This window comes from Clupea harengus, chromosome 8 (genome assembly GCF_900700415.2).
Source record: "Clupea harengus chromosome 8, Ch_v2.0.2, whole genome shotgun sequence".
NCBI classification, from domain to species: domain Eukaryota; kingdom Metazoa; phylum Chordata; class Actinopteri; order Clupeiformes; family Clupeidae; genus Clupea; species Clupea harengus.
The window spans coordinates 30,417,992-30,438,772 of NC_045159.1; the positions used below are offsets into that span (position 1 = coordinate 30,417,992).

At 39.9% G+C, this 20,781-nt stretch overlaps 1 protein-coding gene across 1 annotated transcript; it reads right to left on the reverse strand.

Annotated features, from left to right (window-relative positions):
* Window positions 1-1,706: 1,706 nt before the first annotated feature.
* si:ch1073-416d2.4 (coiled-coil domain-containing protein 42 homolog) lies at window positions 1,707-19,052 on the reverse strand. Its single transcript, XM_031572700.2, has 10 exons — window positions 18,767-19,052; window positions 18,530-18,641; window positions 13,665-13,710; window positions 12,973-13,149; window positions 10,395-10,552; window positions 9,131-9,213; window positions 8,844-9,016; window positions 2,904-3,014; window positions 2,257-2,373; window positions 1,707-2,159 (listed from the first exon to the last, which is right to left on the reverse strand). The coding sequence occupies exons 2-10, from the start codon at window positions 18,634-18,636 to the stop codon at window positions 1,953-1,955; spliced, it is 1,179 nt and encodes a 392-aa protein (XP_031428560.1). The 5' UTR covers window positions 18,637-18,641; window positions 18,767-19,052; the 3' UTR covers window positions 1,707-1,952.
* Between the last annotated feature and the right edge of the window lie 1,729 nt (window positions 19,053-20,781).

Sequence of the window (20,781 nt, forward strand, 5' to 3'; positions counted from 1 at the left end):
AGACGCAGAATTGTTCTGCCTTGACGCTCATTCTGGCAATAACAGCGCTCCTGTCAGGGCCTGATAAGGCTCTGAATTCTTCCATTACCCTAATCTGAGTTTGTTATCCTGAAGACTTCCATTACCCTAATCTGAGTTTGTTATCCTGAAGACTCCATTACCCACAACCCCTTTCCTTACCCTGGCATGGGTTCAGATTAAATTCCATTGTATAATGAATTTGATGTTTAAATGATTGGCAGTATATTGTTTATTTATGTATTTGTGTGTGTATGACACATTTTCTGATACAGCCATCTCTCTTCTCTCCAGTAGTAGTAGTAGTATAGTATACAAGACAAACTTACCTCTGTCCACTCACTTTGTCTCCTTTCTTCCCCTACCACAAAACAAATCACCTGATCTACCTGCAGAAACCCTCTGATTACAGCTGCCCATTCCCACCAAACTATTATGCACAAATCCTATTCTGCTTCAAATACATACTGGCTGCCTATCCACATAATAGTAACCTTATGAGGACACTGTATACAGTACTAAGCTGTTCTACAACCAATATTTTGAGTGCTGGCTCTCTCCATTTTTATCCTCTATTAAATCTGTATATTTCATGTATATACCTTCCTCTGTGTTCCTAGGAACAGGTATGTACCATGTAGACATGCTGCATGCATGCGTGCTAATGTTATATCTTCTGATATATGTATGAATCCATCCACTTGCTCCTGATTCTCTCTTCTCCTTCTCTCCTCCCCCCCCCCCCCCCCCCCCGCTCCATCCCCGTTATTGCCACTATATAGATCAAATGCATAAAACGTAATTGCTGGTGCAATCTATTTGATGGCTAAAACTGATGGTGGATCTTTTAAAGGATAGTTTTTTTCCTCATATGAATTTTAAATTGTTTCCGCTAATTGAATTTAGCTTTGTTGTGCATGTGTACTATGTGTACTAGATAAAGTGAATGCGTAAATAAGTTATTCATTTACAGTGATCAACATCAACTGACAGTTAAAAATGAAGATTCCACCATGCATTCCTACAGGTAACTTGTACATTTTTATTTATATAGCTTAAAAATAATTAAATTGACAAATCCCAAAAGTTTCTCCAAACATTTTATCAACAGAATGAAAGGTCTGTGTTAAGCCTTACATGATTCTTAAGTGATTCAAAGGGATCTGAATACAGACAATTGGTTAGAAGACTACAGAGTGCTTGCTGGATCTGCTCCCACCTACCTAAATGCTCTTGTAAGGGCAAATGTTACACCCAGGACGCTGCGCTCGTCTAGTGAGCGTCATTTGGCACTGCCGTCTGTGCAAGCACGGCAATCCAGACTATTCTCATTTGTAGTTCCACGTTGGTAGAACGAACTGCCTAGTACTACCAGAGCAGGGGCGTCCCTCTCTACCTTCAAGCTTTTGAAGACCCAACTCTTCAGAGAGCACCTCCCTTCCTAACTGGCACCTTGACTAGCGCTTAACTTGCACTTCAGCAGTTACATTCCTGCACTTCTTTTTCCTTTCTAGGTCGTTTTTGTAATTCTTATGTTATTTATTGTTACACCATGTTTTTTATTGCTCTTAGCTTGACTGTTCTCTCCCTTGTATGTCGCTTTGGACAAAAGTGTCTGCTAAATGACTAAATGTAAATGTAAATGTAAGACAAACAATAGCAGATAGAAGACTAGAAGACAAACAATAGCAGATCGAAGACTAGAAGACAAACAATAGCAGATAGAAGACTCGAAGACAGAATGCAATTGCAAGCACTGTGATTCCATTTTAAATTTTGGTGCCATCCAGTGTTACTTTCCAAACTTGATTCTTAAAGTACTACAATGTTCCTGACTACTGGTACCCTTTTGGGTTTTCTGTGGTGCTATATATTGAAAAAAAGAGTAGCATCTGAACATTTCGGCTCCAACATCCTCACAATGTGTCAATGTTTCATTTAAATGTTCCTTTGGCATTACGAATGTGCTTAGCAGTCCAGTTGTCAGCATGACTTTCTTGGAGCTCCTGAACTATTTTAATTTTTTTCATTGTTTGTGATCCTTTCTCTCTGCCAACTGCAAAGCTACTAATTGCCACAGAATCTGATTCTCCGAGGAGTGTGGCTCTTTCCTCCATGTCTGCTATGTCCAGCAAGTGCTCCTGTAACAAAAACAAAAAAGAGGAAATGACAGAATCTACACTTGGTCAGAAGTTCTTATTGAAGTCAATGAATGACCTGTACTGAACTGTACTCCACCTTGATCATATCTATCATATCTAGCACATCCATCTCCTCAAGAGGACCGTAGTGTGATAGGTAGCACTGTTCACCGAGGTTCCTGACCGCCATCAGGAGGCTTCCTACCTCCTCTACCTGCAACACATCAGAGAAGAAGAGCACCTCTGGCATTGATTCAGGCAAACATGATCAGTAATGAATGGCATGAAAACGATGTCCTCCACAAGAAGAAAGATGACATTATGATGCTGTCCCGGATAATCTTATGTGAGTGGTTGGGATTATTGCATGACTACACAATTGTACTAGTTGCTGAGATGTCTAAAAAAGCAGCTAGCAACTAGTCTAACTAGTATCACAACATCCATGGTGGATTCAGAGATTTCAAGAGGGATGTAGAACGGTCGAAAACTACAGTAATGAGAACAAATGGCTCATGATTAGTCAGTACAGGTTGAGGGTAGAATGTGAACTAGAGATCAGAATATTACTAATCAGTATAACCCATCCAAACTGCTTTGCAACATCAGATTCTCATGATTAGTCAGTACAGGTTGAGGGTAGAATGTGAACTAGAGATCAGAATATTACTAATCAGTATTAATCATCCAAACTGCTTTGCAACATCAGATTCTACATGACTTGTCCCGCTCACACTGGGTGACCTGGTCTCGAGATTGGCCTTGATGGATTTGTGTGGTCATCTCCAGCAGTTTGGCCCTCTCTGTGACTCGATCCCACTTCGTCTGCAGTTCTGATAACTCCTTATTGATCATCTAAATGGAGAAAAAGATTATTATTATTTATATTTATCTATGTCTTTTTCCTCAAAACATCTTGAACGCTTTTACAATAATAGCCCAATAGTTTACACTACTGTTCAAAAGTTCACCAAGAAAATTACACATTTTCCAGGATATTTGTATCCATTAAATAAGGTGCAAAATTATTTGAAGACTTTGGCAAAGTTAAAAATAATAATTTCTGCTTGAAATAAAAAAATGTTTTGTGCTTGAACGTTTGCTTTCATCAAAGAATCCTCCATTTGCTTTCATCAAAGAATCCTCCATTTGCAACAATTACAAACTTTGCTTTGCTACCACTTCTTCTATAAAGAGCTCCTGCTTTGGAGCAATGCGTTGGGTCACAGTCTTGTTGTAGGATCAAATTGGCTCTAGTCAAGGCGTAGAGTTATGGTATGGCGATAGAGTTATGGTATGGCGATAGAGTTATGGCATGGCGATAGAGTTATGGTATGGCATGGCGATAGAGTTATGGTGATAGAGTTATGGTATGGTGATAGAGTTATGGTATGGTATGGCGATAGAGTTATGGCATGGCGATAGAGTTATGGTATGGTATGGCGATAGAGTTATGATATGGTGATAGAGTTATGGTATGGTGATAGAGTTATGGCATGGCATGGCGATAGAGTTATGGTATGGTGATAGAGTTATGGTATGGCCTTCCTAATTAAAGATTCCTTTTACATTTTAAATGACATACTTTACCAGCACCAAAAGTACCCACAGATCAGAAAATGTCCACGTCCATGCATGACAGATGGCTCTTAAGCACAACAAAGAGGGGTACCACGTAAAGCAATTCTGATTACTAACACACATTCATTTGGTCATTTCATAAAATGTGCATAGACCTAAGCACCTTCGAGGGCGGACCGACGCCTCATTTGGGTGTGTCTGATCAAAAAGGAAGGCAATTCATAGAAATGGATCTAATCTCATCATCTGGGCCTTGCACAACAAAAAGTGATACAAAAAAAGTATTTTTGTATTTTACAGCATAGTACTCTCAGTTTAGATCACTGGTCAACGCGCCATTCTCCCATTTAGCGCTCTAAGATATAGCACTATATAGTACAGTAGCAATGAAGATAGGCCTAATGTGAGAAGGAGTCAATTTCTCTGTCTACAAATGAGATCATTCTGGAAAATATGGAGCCAATTTCCACTCTTCATTAAATAGGTTTTGTTGCTAACACGGGCTACTGACACTAACATGTAGGTTGGCATTTGACAGCAGATCTGTTGGAGTTCAGTAATGCACATGTTGTTCTGTGAAGAAGTACCCTTATGGATCCCAGGTACAGCATGTGCACTGTTGTGTATCCGGCCACGCTACATTTCACATGCACCATGTCAGCCAACCAAAACTTAATATAACTCATTAAAACTAAACATAAATAAAATTCCCATAAACCTTGCCGGACAGCCCTTTCCCTCTCTTTTTATATCATATTATGCTAATACTGATACTGATTAAGTGGCCATATTACCTACTGGTAATTGTTTACCTAAATGTATCTCTTTATCTGTTTATCAAATTGATGTTTACAAACAAATTGTTCTCTCTCTTATAGCGTGACCTTTGCTAGCAAATGCTGATGGCTGTGGAAACATTGATCCTCATCACCATAACCATTAAATACATAATACACACACACACACACACACACACACACACACACTCACTCATCACCATATCCATTAAATACATACACACACACACACACACACACACACACTCATCACCATATCCATTAAATACATATACACACACATACACACACACACACACATCACCATATCCATTAAATACATATACACACACATACACACACACACACACTCATCACCATATCCATTAAATACATATACACACACTCATCACCATATCCATTAAATACATATACACACACATACACACACACACACACACACTCATCACCATATCCATTAAATACATATACACACACATACACACACACACACACACTCATCACCATATCCATTAAATACATATTACACACACACACACACACACACACACACACACACACACACACACACACACACACACACTCATCACCATATCCATTAAATACATAACACACACACACTCATCACCATATCCATTAAATACATAACACACACACACACACACACACACACTCATCACCATATCCATTAAATACATATACACACACATACACACACACACACACACACACACACACTCATCACCATATCCATTAAATACATAATACACACACACACACGCACACACACATCACCATATCCATTAAATACATATACGCGTATTACGCAGCCAAAGTCTACCCTCTCATTTTGGGATAGACACCCTCGGCTGTGGTGGGTACTATTTAATAACACCGCCAGCTGAGGACATGTGAGATCATCTGTTTCTCAAACTAAAGATTCTTATGTTTCTTATCCGCCTACACACTTGTGTCCTGGGGCTTCCCTTTCCTGTTGCATGCTGGTTAGCAATGGTGGGCAGCACTGTTCTGTGAAAGATGTGGTACACACCTTTATAACTTCACCCTCCGCAAGAAACTTCACTGTTCTGTGAAAGATGTGGTACACACCTTTATAACTTCACCCTCCGCAAGAAACTTCACTGTTCTGTGAAAGATGTGGTACACACCTTTATAACTTCACCCTGCCCAAGAAACTTCACTTTCAGTTTCTTGCCAATTTTTTGCATGGAATAATCTTAATTTCTTGGAACAATAATGGACTGATGTGTTTCTGAAGTAAGCTCTTTTTTATGACCAGTTTTAGACAACAATCAACCCCACAAGTGCTGGTTATGTCATTTAGTTATCAATTAACATTTAATCTCTTAATCAAAAATGTTAATCAACGCAACTGGAATGTATCTCTGTCCAATGTATTGGTAGCCAGCAGGTAACTCCCTGATCTTTGAAGACGTGTAAACAGACGAGATTTCCTCTCGTGGGCTTCATGTTTCTTATAACCACGCCCCTTGGGTGGTATAGACTGCAGATTCACACTCATTTCTTACAAACAGTTTCTTACAAACAGTTTCTTACAAACAGTTTCTTACGGAGGTTACACGGACAGGTCACCTAGCCTATTTATTTATTTTAGCACACACAAGTCAAGCTAATTTGTGTTAATCCTCTACGGACAGATACATAAGATGCAAGTAAAAACTTAACATGTACGTACAACGCACGTTGACAAGTTCCTAACATCTTTTCATCCACAGATGGCATCCTGTCAAAACGTCCAAGACTTTCATTTGATGGTTGCCTGTGCTGGATAGTGCAACGACAGTATCTAACAGAGATCACAGGGGGGTAACAAAAGCAAATGATAGAGGCAATCCAACACAACCAAATGCTTTTTGGTGCCATTTCTCCTCCCATTGCAGTGCTAACAGGTCTGTCCTGATGCTTCTGAACAGCTCATAGGTCCACTCATTTTTCTATTGCCATTTTTAATCATTTATTTTCCCGATTGAACATAAATGGAGGGTTGTGTTATATGTTATGATATGGTCTTGGACAGCCACAGCATAAACATAAAGTAGACCTACACAGGAAGTCACAAGGTAACATCAAGGTGTTTGTTAGAATTTATGAATGGTAGTTGAGGTTGTTGGTAAAAAAATGCTATATTGGCAATGGGGCTTAGCCGGAGTTAGCCACCTAGAAGTAGGTGTGACGTTGTCATGATTTGATCTATATCATCGCCACCATGGTATTATTTTGGTAAATATCGAACGGTGCCATATTTCCACAATTCCGCTTGTCCAACTTTTTGTAGTGAAATGAAATGATATGAAACAATATTTTACAGTCTAACATGGGTTGAAATACAATTGAAAAACCTTAGTTATGATTTTCAGCATTGTTTCAACATTAACTGAGGGTGCAAACCCATAATGAATCAACATCAGAGTTCAATGTTAATTCATTGAAATGAATGTAATCGGAATGTTGATTTGACATAGTTTCAATGATTGTTATGATCATATCACATGCTGTGATACTCAGGAGTGCAGGTTAGAGTGATAATATTTAACTACATAACAACTGAACCAGCAATTCCAAGGGCCCTGCACTGCCACAATGGCCCCTACTTTGAGATTCGAGAGTGAAGCAAATCTGTGGTCAAATGTACTCAGTGGGCAGAGCCATGCCAACGTGAATCTGTGAAAGGTTTGGTTAAAGCCGACCAATAGCATTGCCCGAGCAATCCCCTTAAACTTGATGTGTCAGATTATATTACAATGTAAGAACATGGCAATATTGCTGCAGATTCTTTTCTAATAAATAAACTGTGTGCTTCTTGTCTTTCAAAACCTTTACAGTCATACACTGCAAAAATTTTAATCTTGGTAAGATTAAATATCCTAAATCAAGGTAATATATGCTTGTTAGATATTTATTCTTACCAGGCATTTGTTTATTGTAGAGCATTTCACTTGCTTCAAGCGTTTCAGTCCTTAATTATCTTAATAAGTTATTATAACTTGTTGCTGAGATTTCATTACTGGTTATGAGCAAGCTAATGCTTGAAATTAGTTCAAGTACAAAACTGCTTTGTCAAAGTCAGAATCAAGACAAATGTACTTGTTTTTAGTCTGGCCACACTAATTTTAAGATATATTTGGATTATTTAAAAAATCTTGGTAAGTCAAATTTTCCTGTTCCGTAGGCAGATCATTTTGCTTATTTTAAGAAATATATCCCCCATTTTTTTTAACTTTTTTTCTTGTTTTTAAAAGCTGAATTTTTGCAGTGTATCTAGTCCTTAATGCTTCCAATCAAAGGTTTACGGAAGCAGAAACCAGCCACACACAGCAATCTCCTCCTAAGATCCCTATACTCAGTGTCTGCATTCATGGATTTCATTATTAAACAGTTTCATTTCTGATCTATGTGTGCTGCTCCTCGCCAGGTGATCCTTTGGGATGCACGCAAGGATCCTGCTTGACTCCTGCCTGCGCAGTCACTCTTACACAATCTTTGCAAGGTGGACCCTGGCCAGGGACCTTGCCAAACACACGTCTCTGCTGGCATACTCTGCACATTTGGAACTCAAACTTGTGAAATGGGGTAAATGGGAGATTCTTTGATGAACATCAAGATGGATGAATCTTACAGCATTGTCAATATATTGTAGGGGTGGGAAAAAAAAATCGATTTTTCGATTTCTCTCGATTCTCTCTAGAACGATTCTGTCTCGATTCAGAAAAGTTCATAATCGATTTTTTAATAATAAAAAAAAAAAAATTAAAATTTTAAAATTAAATTTCTTTTTTTTTTTTTTTTTTTTTACACATTCATTTTGTGTTGAAATGCAAGCTGCATCGATTATTGCATTGTTCATTGAAAGTCATAATTGTGACAAGGGAAAGCTTTTTCTCTAATAAAAAATAGAGAAGGTAATTCATCTGTTGATTTTCTTTAATTATCAAACACAAAGTAGGAAGTGATTTGAGACTCTGAGTAGCAAACTCAGATGTTTTAAAAATCGACATGCATCGATAATCGTTTTATCGGTTTACAATTGATTATCGATAATCGGTTTAGAATCGATAATCGGTGTAGAATCGATAATCGGTTTAGAATCGAATCGTTGACCACTGAATCGGAATCGAATCGAATCGTGAGGTGCCAAGAGATTCCCACCCCTAATATATTGACTATAATTTCTGATATAAAGAAAGCTACCATGGTGTATTTCTGGCTCATTCCATATTTATGAATACAAGTAAAAAAAAAAGTATGTGTATTAGTATGTCTCCACCAGTTTATTTGTGTTGTGCTCCTGCTTCAGAACGTCCAGGTTCCTCTGGCCTAGTTCCAGCTCCTCTGCGAGGGAACCCAGTTGCCCGACGAGATCTTGACGAGTGATGGACAGGGTCTCATGCCTCCTGAGGATGGACATGACCAGGGAGTCTGCTCCGTTCCCATAGTAACCTAGAATGAGATTGGGTTTGCCTCAATATATTACTAACAGCTTTAGAAGTCGTTTCATTTAATTTAATTACATCCTTCATTCTTTTTTTCATACTGATACTGTTTTCAACTTACTTTCTGGGAGTACATCCAAAATCTTCATTAGGTAATCTTCAAACATTTTGTGTTTTGACACCAGCCCCCTGAGCTCCTCCTGTCTGTTCAGATATATAATGCATTATATAATATATGTCATTATATATATATATATAATGACATGTTTTTTTCCCTTGTATCACAAGTTAATAAACACATATTGATTAGTCTCTCCAGGAATGAATGATTTTTGCAATTGCACAAATTAACAAAGTCAACATGCTTGCAATGGGTTGCAATTTTCTGTACTTTTTGTAATCCTTAGTAGTGTGGTCATAACTTTGATGTAAAAAAAATGTCCAGTCGATAAGGCAATCAAGGTCCATAAATACCAGTCATCAACATTCCACATATTTAATTCACGTGCACGGATACATGATCTTCGTGGAACGTCATGTTTGCAAATGTGGATCCGTCTTCTTTATCAAGGTTAGTAAAATCACCGTTAAGCTAAGGGCAAAATAGGGCAACATTTGTGTGCGTGTGTGTCATGATGTGAGATGCTGGTGGTTCTATAGTCTGAAGCTACTGAGGGGATACACTCTAAACAATGCTGCGTTGAAGCTGTTGGGTGTTTTGAACTCGTACTTGGATGTTTTCTGTAAAAAAAATAAAGTTTTTCCCTGCTACTGTTCAATTAATTTTCAATAAGAAGCAGACCTGCAGGGCAGGCTAGGTAGGCAGGCTAGGTAGGCAGGCTAGGTAGGCGGTTTGTTTGGCAGTACAGCAAGCGGGCAGAGTCCCAAGAGACTTGCCACCCGGGTGCACGAATGGAGAACATAACAGGACATAATCAGAAGGCAAGTGCTTGGGAGAGAAGATCAGGATGAGTAACTGGTAAGTTAAATGCCAAGTGGCAGCTAGCACCATCATGTGTGCTTCTATTGAATGTTCATCTATCATTTTAGCAGGCAGTCTTGATACCGATTCAGAGAGAAAAAAAGGCAACACTACCACAATGATCATCAATAATAAAAAAAAAAATACATTGGAAAAAACACTGAAACATAGGGAGGGATTATTGTTGGCTAGATTGTTAATGTATCTTAGATAGCCTATGATTAGCTAGCGCAACTCAACTTTAGCAGGCCGTAATGGATACAGTTAAGGCCTTAGTGGATACAGTTAAACTAAACTGTACCTCACAGACTGGTAGGAGAGGTTAATACTTTTTACTACTGTAGGATTGTAAGGGTTAAAGTGGAATACTGACACAGCTAGGACCCTCCAGTGTTTCACTTACCTGGTCTGAAGTGTTTCCAACTCTTCCACGAGCCCCGTGAGTTCTTTGTGTTTCAGATCATTAAGCCTCTGCTCCACCTGGAACTTCTTCAGAGCTCGTCTGTGTTTAAGCTCATTCTCCTCCACAAACTTCTCAAACTTTGATGCCTTATCTTTGGTCTGTGAAATCAATAAAAAAATCAATCAATCAATTCAATCTTATAGAGCGCTTCTCTATATACCCGAAGTCGCTTTACAGAGTCCAGAGTCCAGTTGTCATTCATACACAGTCATACCGGTGGTGGTAAGCTACCTCAGTAGCCACAGCTGCCCTGGGGCAGACTGACAGAAAAATATGAACCATCTTATGTCTTGGATCTGAAATAATAACATTGTCATAAAACTTCAAACTGACCCTGACCACAAGCTCCTTGGTATGGCAGCCAGAGCTCACACTCAACTGTACAGTGAGTAACTGTAGTGGAAATAGCAAGTGCTTTAACAAAGACCTACAGTGGTCTGCTTGCCTCGACTAATATAGATATCAATGAATGTTGACAGAGTCACTAATGGTTGTCTAGATATCTTTCAATTCTATTAATATTTTCATGCTACATGTAGCCTTTAGCCTAGCTTAGTGATACACTGCTTCCAATTTACTTGGAGGATGAAATGATTTAGCTCACTAGCGGACAGCTAGCCAGAACTGCACATAGCACAATTAACCCTTTGAAGTCTGAGGCCTGTCAGGCACTTTTCAGGTACTTTTGGATACAAATACAATGACAAGAGGAATTATGTGAACCCTTTGGAATAACCTAGTTTTCTACATTAATTGGTCATGAAGTGTGATCTGATCTTCATCTAAGTCACAAGTACAGACAAACACAATGGGCCTCATTCTCGAACGCAGTTAAGAAGAATTTAAGAGGAATTTAAGAGGAATTTCTTCTGAATTGGTTTTGGAAAGCAGCAGAGATACAGTGTATATAGACTAGTGCAGAGCTTGGTCCAAGCCACTGTGTTCCCATTCACAGAGCCAGGATTGTGCATCAACAGCAGAGTTGCTTTGAGTTCATACACTGGGTCAATGTTTCCTCAAAATGTTTTCAGCAATGAGCAAATTTATTTTTTCTGAGCACACATTTCAGCACTGTGAGCAGTTCGCAACCACGCGACCTGCCGAAAATGACCACGAGCCTGCGTTAGCCATAGGGGATTCAAAGAGATGACAAATGCATCAATATGTCTACAAGGTTGAGATTCATCAATATCCTTTATAATGGCTGGACTTTGGGAACATTTTAATGATGGTGTTTTACCAGTCAGTTTAGTTGAACTTAAATGATCTTTGGTTCACTTTACCGTTGAGGGGCACCATTGTGTCTATACATTCCTTGTATGACGGCGAGAGAGCATGAAAAAAATACCATTAAACAAAAGTGTCTAAAATACACGCTGTCTGAAGTGATTACTCGTTAATTTATAAGATTTAGTCTTAAATTCACAAACTTTTAATCGCGATTAATCTATATTAATGAATTTCAAAATGTGAGGTCCTGGAAAGGATGAAAGGTAGCCCGTTCCTTTTAAAACAAGTTAGTCGAGTCGACGGACGTCAGTAAAGCTGCATTAGTGCTGTTTTTTGTGCGTTATCATTGGAGTGGTATTCTACAAGAGGACATGCTTTTGTGTGGAGAGCTACCAACTCAAACTACTGCCCAGGAATGCTCGGTGCTATTTATGTTGATAATAGATTGCAGCCACAGATTTAAATCATTATTTCAATTATTTTAATCATTATATTAACCTATTTGAACCTATTTATTTGAACATTATTTGAACCTATTTGTGTCTGAAGCATCACCTATTTTAATTAGGCCTAGCTGAGTGGTCTTGTTTGCATGTTTCATCACTTGTTTTGAGTGCATGCTATCTTTGGGTCTATTCTGGTTTTATTTCCTTGCTTGTTTGCTGTGCACGATGGCATTCTTGAACTTTGTATGGTTTATTTGAGTTGAAGTTTATTTTACACAGCAATCCCATTCAACACACACACAGATGCATGCGAAAGATAAGACAGAGAAGTGCAAAGACGACGGCCTTGTGTACTCTGACCTCACTTGAATATACCGGAGCTTTACCTATACAGAGTGTGTCCAGCGATATAAACATAGCACAAAAAGTAAGGAAATTTGTGTTTTGGTAGATTATTTCTTTGTTGTAACAATGCTTCTTGGCAATAAATCTTATACCGTTGGAAAGCCTGTTTATTTCCCTTTTAAATGGTGCCACATTTGTAAGGAACATGCATTTGGATGAGCAGCAGAGCTTTACCTTGTGAGTAGTAGCATGCTAACATTAGATAGCTGGCTCAGACGCCTCGAAAAAAATCCCCTCAGACGTATTTTTCAGTTACAATAACGGGGTTTTTACATTGCACAGTGTCTATTTTTCGGTAACTTAAAACAAATCTAACAACTTTTATGTACAAATACAACCATCTACGTAGTTTGGATTGCTTTGCAACACCCACCAACTGTCGGAGAACTGGCCACGCGGTAACGCAGTTGTAGAAGCATATCTCAGCCTTTACTCACCTGCTTCTGTTTCTGCTCCAGGTCAGCCCTCCTGTGTTCCAGGGCCTCCATTCGAACTTTGAACTCTTGTCGTTTGTGTGCAAACTTGCTGTCTAATTCATCCAGTTCAACTTGTTTCTTTAATACAAGGGTTCTCTGCATGGTGTTTACTCCGGTCTCCAAAATCCTGCTCCTGGGCTACAAAGACAAAATCCAATAAAAGACATTTTCTCAATGAATTATAGTAATGTCAAGCCCCTCTAAAGAAATAATGTGTGCCCACCTGGTTCAGAACATTTCATGCATGTACTGTGGGTGTTCAATTTCATTATATTCACAATATCTAAAAACACCTTTTCAAAATGTTCTACTGTGACCTACTTCCACCTGAAGAATCTGAATCTGAGTTCAAATGTAACCAGTATTCAACAATTACAAAAACAATGACATGTTAACACGGTATTTACGGCACTTTCAATATGATTTGAATTCAAATTTGAATGTACTATTGTAGAAGGAATTTCTTCCTGCTTTGGACAGTACACGAGGGGAAATTCCTGTGAGGCTACCTTAATTCAAATTGCCAGATTTTTGAAAAGTTTTGGTGTTTGGGTATACATGATAAAGATTTGGAGAAAACCACACAACAAATGTGGGATTTGGCAGGAATGGCCCTCTTAATCCAGTCCATGCGTACATTCCTGGGCCCTCACCTCTGTTATTACAGGGATGAGATTGGTGTTGGCATCCTCCACCTCTCTGTCACAAACAAAAGAAAAACGTGGTTAATATTTCAAAGGGATTAATCTGTACCCTAAAATGGATATTTCTCATATTATTCCATTTGCTATATTCACTGAGCTCTTACTGCATGTACTCTTCTCTACAATGAAAGGCCCAGTTTTTGGCTAGTTATAACATGCTTTCCATACTGTATCTGGACAATATGCCTTACATCAAATGCGTTTCCCGAAGCCTTGAAAGAGATCAGATTGCACTTCTAGAAACACCAAACTTGGCAGGTAGGTTTCAAATCCCATCCATCACTCAGAGAAATCAAAAGACACTAATTGACTTTAAACTGGTTCTGCAAATAATCAAATTTATATTTTATTGATCATTTAAAACATTGTTAAGACAAAATGATTTTGTCACTTAAATCTTTCAAGGTATCTTCATCTATCTGCTCTTTTTTGGAGAAACGAGATGAAATGAATCCTTATGCAATGAAACCAACATGACAGTGGCATTGACATAAACCTTAAAGTCTTTTCCTTCCAATAAATCCACTGACAAATACAATTACCATTTGAAAAGTAGCTGAAATATGTGAAATGTTCAGGTAATGCACATGTCAATCACAGCACTGGCAGGACAATGGAAACACCCACTCCTTCACTTGTTATTGTACTCATACGCTAAAGCCTTTGGCATTCGTTTGGACTTTAAAGGACCAGATAGACAGTCCACTCGAAACAAAATACCACCCAGGTCCGAGCATAATTCCTTCATTTTGAGGCAACTCAGGCCGGAGATATAATGATTTGTCCTTCTTACGCCCTTCTGAATCACCCTGTTCTAACTCAATATTGGGCCAATTTCAATTGATGGGGGAAAAAGATGGGAAAATAGGGCCCAGGTAAAAACATCCCGAAGCTGTCGACACCTGAAAAGATGTGGATAAAAGGCATGGAGCCTGTCTCCAGGGGAGGCTTGTGTTCTCACCATATTTTGCGAGGCTAAGAACAGGTCAGAGGTCAGAGGTGCGTACTAATGTGCTCCGTTTACTCTCTTCCACTCCCCCAAATAGACGACTGTGTGGACCGGGTAGATGCAGTTCGCTTAGTGAGTACATTTGCTCAAGGGATACTATCAGGTTCTGTTAACATCGCATCATGCACAGGAGATATCTGCTTTTATAACTCCATCTGGGCTAAATTCCTACTCTGTGATGAGATTCATACTAAGCACCATACTGATTACAACCGACTTACCATTTTATATTTGCTGCAGAACCCAAATCAGTGTTTAGTGCGCTTTCCTTCATATCTATATCAGCCTTATGATGTGCAAATTGGCTTTGCTCGCCTGATCTTTAGTCATATTATCTTAGCAGTGTTCCGATGCAGACACAATAACGCATTAACTCATTAACATCTCCATTTTCCTTTAAACACAGAAATCCCCACTTTCTCCAAAACCATAGAACTCGCCACTTGACAATGCCAACTTGAAAGAGAGATTGAAAAGATAGGCCAAAACATGAAATGGCTTCTGCCCCAATTGTGCACAGCCAGTAATGAATGAGCTGGTGCAGGTACCCCAATAAGTCATGGGAGACCCCGCATCTACCTTAGATAAGGCTAAATAGAAAGGCTAAACCTAAACATGTCAAGGCCTGGTATTTGGTGTGCCCGACTGCTTTGGTGAGCCCCCAGGCTTTGGTGTGCCCGACTGCTTTGGTGTGCCCGACTGCTTTGGTGTGCCCGACTGCTTCGGTGTGCCCGACTGCTTTGATGTGCCCAACTGCTTTGGTGTGCCCACATGCTTTGGTGTGCCCGACTGCTTTGGTGTGCCCAACTGCTTTGGTGTGCCCGACTGCTTTGGTGTGCCCAACTGCTTTGGTGTGCCCAACTGCTTTGGTGTGCCCACATGCTTTGGTGTGCCCAACTGCTTTGGTGTGCCCACATGCTTTGGTGTGCCCGACTGCTTTGGTGTGCCCACATGCTTTGGTGTGCCCAACTGCTTTGGTGTGCCCGACTGCTTTGGTGTGCCCAACTGCTTTGGTGTGCCCGACTGCTTTGGTGTGCCCGACTGCTTTGGTGTGCCCGACTGCTTTGGTGTGCCCGACTGCTTTGGTGTGCCCGACTGCTTTGATGTGCCCGACTGCTTTGGTGTGCCCGACTGCTTCGGTGTGCCCGACTGCTTTGGTGTGCCCGACTGCTTTGGTGTGCCCGACTGCTTCGGTGTGCCCGACTGCTTCGGTGTGCCCGACTGCTTCGGTGTGCCCGACTGCTTTGGTGTGCCCGACTACTTTGGTGTGCCCGACTACTTTGGTGTGCCCGACTACTTTGGTGTGCCCGACTGCTTTGGTGTGCCCGACTGCTTCGGTGTGCCCGACTGCTTTGGTGTGCCCAACTACTTTGGTGTGCCCGACTACTTTGGTGTGCCCGACTGCTTTGGTGTGCCCACATGCTTCGGTGTGCCCAACTGCTTTGGTGTGCCCGACTGCTTTGGTGTGCCCGACTGCTTTGGTGTGCCCGACTGCTTTGGTGTGCCCGACTGCTTTGGTGTGCCCACATGCTTCGGTGTGCCCGACTGCTTTGGTGTGCCCAACTGCTTTGGTGTGCCCAACTGCTTTGGTGTGCCCACATGCTTTGGTGTGCCCAACTGCTTTGGTGTGCCCCCAGGCTTTGGTGTGCCCAACTGCTTCGGTGTGCCCAACTACTTTGGTGAGCCCTCTTGTTACGCCCGCTTGGCAACATGAAGAGGAGCCCCATGTTACGCACGCGTGGCTCACAACATGGCAACATGAAGGGGAGGCCGCACGCAGGTTGCAATTAATACGTACATTTATTAAAGAATTAATACAGAATGTAAAGAACGTCAGTATAATGGAAGAAAAGCTCAAATGTGGCACCAGTCAGTGTCTAGGGGTATCGGCAAAACAGAAATCAAAGCCCAGATGCCGTCAGATAGAGGTCGCAAACCACCACACCTGTGCACCAATTCACCTACTGCAGAGAGAGGGCAAGAGCACGGGCACACCAAGCGGGCACACCAAGCGGGCACACCAAGCGGGCAGGCCAGATGGGGCCGTAACACACGTTACAAGTTAATCATATCATTTAATAATAATCTCCAGGTCACTACAGTCAAATCATGTATTGATTTTAACTGAAGATAATTTACTTATAAAAACAATCTAGAAGTGAAATGACCTTTAAAAATAGATTCCTATGACGTTTAGAAATGCTTCCCTATCTACATATCTGGAGCTGAGTTTGTAGACTCTCAGGTAGTTTTTACTGTACTTGGGGGTGTCCAAATGAGAATCTACAATTGTTAACCGGTTAGTAAGAATCAACTTTTACATTACAACATACTGTTTACATTTATGTGGTTAGAATTCTTGGGTAAAGGCTAATGTAAATGTATGCACTACATGGACAAGGCAATATGAATATTAGTATATTCACTTTGTTACGTGTTAAATGAGAACATTTACTTTCAATTCCACTGTCTCTTGTGAGAATATTTCACAAAATTCACATGAAAAAAAGTAAATGTTTACCTACAGTAGCCTAGCCAGTGTAGGAGCATGCAAGTGAAATCTTACTAATGTTCAAGATTAATAAAATAATTTACGCATACAAATGGTAAAACATTTGTTAAATATTTGTCTATGTATTATTGAACATATGTTGAGCATTAGAATGTAAAAAAAAAAAAATTGAAATGTTTTACTAATTGTTTGTTAAATATTTGTACATATATTATAGGTTGAGTCATTCCAATTCAATTGAATTATTCTGAGAATATGTAGATATGTTCATAAATCTTCTCATATAATCTAGCGTATATATAATCTCATCTACAGACAAAGACAAAGCTGAATTGTTGGATCTCAACTGAAATTTCTGAAATGTTACAAATACTTTGTAAACCCTCTGTGGCCGCACTATCCACATAAAGTGTTTGGCCAAAATGCAAGAATTGAAATGCACACAGTACAGTTTATCACCTTGTTAGAGTTTGATTATGTCACACCCAGACCCTTCACACCACTGGGGTTGAGCATATCTGTCGTGGACTATCCAAATTAAGTTTTACGGATTTATTTTTATTTGAAACATGAAATAATTACTAATTCATATATTAAGTACTTGTTTAATACCTTTTCAATGTTGGTTTTGTAGTCCAAGGATATCAATCAACAAATCAATGAGTCGGTCTACATTATATTATCTCAGTAACCCCATCAAGTTAAGTGCTTTTGATAGGCTAAGTAAAGTAACCTTTCTCTCTCTCTCTCTCTCTCTCTCTCTCTCTCTCTCTCTCTTCTTTGAGCATGCATTGCATATCTTTTTAACTTCCTAATTCATAATTTGGTTTAAACATCACTAACACACATTTTAAACAAGGCAAAAATTGCCACTAACAATGTAAAATAAACAATCCAAAACAATAGATTCTATACTGAGCAAATGAACCACACAAAGAACAATAGCTGATAGTGTCACAGGAGATGGGGATTGGCACAAGTCACTGGTGTAGAAAAGAAACAGTCTAAATGTATTTATTTATTTGTCACTATGTTTGTCTTTATCACCTTCCCTATCTCAGCTGGCCCTTTCCTTACCTTCCCCACTCACTCACTCACTCACACTTTTACTTTACCAACTTTTAATTATTATACCTTATTTTATTTGTATCTTCCCAAGCACTGGTATTTCCTTCAGGAAATGCAAATCTAGTTGTTATTATTATTATTACTACTACAGGTGATAGGCGTCCGAAGGCCCCAGCTACCAAAATAAATGTATCAGGCTAAAACAAACGTGTTTATTTGGCTTACCGCGTCCCTTGTAGCTGCGTGACAAAAATGTTCTTCATTTTGTTCTCCACTTGCAGAATGAAGCGAGGATCGTCTTTGTTTATCGATGGAAGAGTCAACGTCCCCATTTTGTCTGCCCAACATTGAAAGGAGGAAGATAATGTCAAGGGCAGATGCAAAGTAGGCTACTGAAATTAATTTAGAATAGCGCTTTTGTGATTGTCATATAAATGTCACAAACATAAAATGAAAACGTACCTGTAAATGTTTAAGCAAAGTTAGCAAGTTGAAGACAAGCCGGTACTGTTGTAAGAATAGTCTGCTAAGGATATTTGCATGAGCTATGTTTCACTCCCGACCGAAAGTTTATCCTGTCTCCAAGCAACCACTGGCACAGAGGGCCTTCCTGAAGAGACAATGAAAAATACAACCTACCGCTAGCCTGCTTCTGAGCCTTGCTTAGTTAACATTAGCTGAGTTCCCAACCAACTCATATTTTAAGCGCATTCATGAAAATTCTGCCACAAAAAAAATGCGAGTGTGTGCGCGCGTTTCCTCCCGCTGTGTGCAAATTAAACTATCACCTACTCTAATCAAGGAAGGAGTTGCGAACAGCTGTGGGACCAAAACATTTTTTGGCAACTCGACAACTAAACGCCTGATAAAAATGCAACAATTGCGAATTAATAAAACCCATCAACCATAGTCGCGCATTACCGCGCATAACACGACCCGCCTCTAATCAAATCAAAAGATTTTATGGAAATGTAGAGTTTCTAGTCAGGATTTCTTACTGGAATTGTCAAAATAATCATTTCAAAGTTGGATGGAAACAGCTATTTATATTCTTCCCTGGCACCTTCAACCTTCAAAATATTTTGCTCACGGTGGCCTTGACCAGAATGCCTTTCTAGAAAAGCAGTAGGATTTAGAGTATTAATTGGCATTTGGCATCAGGAAGTACCATATGCCGGTACATGAAGTATATGCCACCATATACATCATAGACATAGCCTATAGACGCCGCATTGGCCTTTGGATCGTATGTCAACGTTGCCGCCGTATTGGAGAGGTGAAGACTGGCCTGTCAACAAACGCAAGTTAACGGTGGAGCTGCGTTTTTTTCTGGATAAAAAGCACTATAGCGTTTACATTTCTCAACCGATTTCAACTGAGTCGTTTTTATATTCAAGGGGTTATGATCTACGTGAAGTAACAAAAAAAGTTTTGTTTCCATGTTACTAAGAATCTCGATAGTTAGGCTATAAATAATTGAATATAAAACTGACTCAGTCAATGCGGCGTCTATGTATATATTGTGAACTCCCAAGGTTTAGAAGTCGAGGGTGTTTTCAGTGTTTTTATTAAGTCTTACATTTTACAAACTGAGGTAGTGACAAATAACTGAAAAAAACCCACAGGCTTGCACCCAGTGTTACTGGTTGCTTCTCACTGATTCTTTTAACCCTTTTTGTGACTAGTTGCTGCTCAGTGCCAAACTAGTCTAACCATTTGCAGGTGAGCTTTCAGTAAGTGGATGGCCCAACCTCCCTAGTCCCCAGAGCACCTCCCCAGGGTCCTAGAGCCTGCCCAGTATAGGCCTGGTATTTTCTATCTATGCCGGTGAGCGGTCAATCAGCAGCATCAACAGTTGACGACAGCCGTTCGCAAACGCATGCTGAGGGGGGAAACTAAAAAACAGAAAGACGTGTTACTAGGCTAATATGGAGACCTGTAAGTAAATATCAAATGTTTACAGGGTTGTACCATCTTGTTGCAGTTTGTTTACTGTGGTAGCATTCAGACATGTGAACGGAGTAACAGTAGTCCAGATGGCTGGAAATAAAAACGGTATGACAGACTCAAGACTGGATGCAGAATGCACATACGTATTTTAGACATTTTTCTAAGCTGATGGAGAGATTTAATGTGCTCATCCAAGTTTTAGGTGTTGATCAAGAATGGCCTTGAGGTTTCTTGAACTAGGCTTCAGAGAGTACGAAAAAAGGCCCTAGGCCCAATTTAATCTCTGGGGCAATGTAAGCTCTGCCAAATAAAATGATTTCTTCCTTCCACATTTTTAGGTCCTAGAGACATTTCTGTAACAAATTGAGTTTGCCTGTGGAGTTGAGTATCATCTGCATAGGAATGGTGGGAAATATCCAAGCGGAAGCATGACAATGATAAAAGAGGACCCAGGACTGAATCTTGGGGCACCCCACAAGAGAGTAGAGCTGCGTACGATGCACGGGCTCCAACTGTTACTGAGGAAC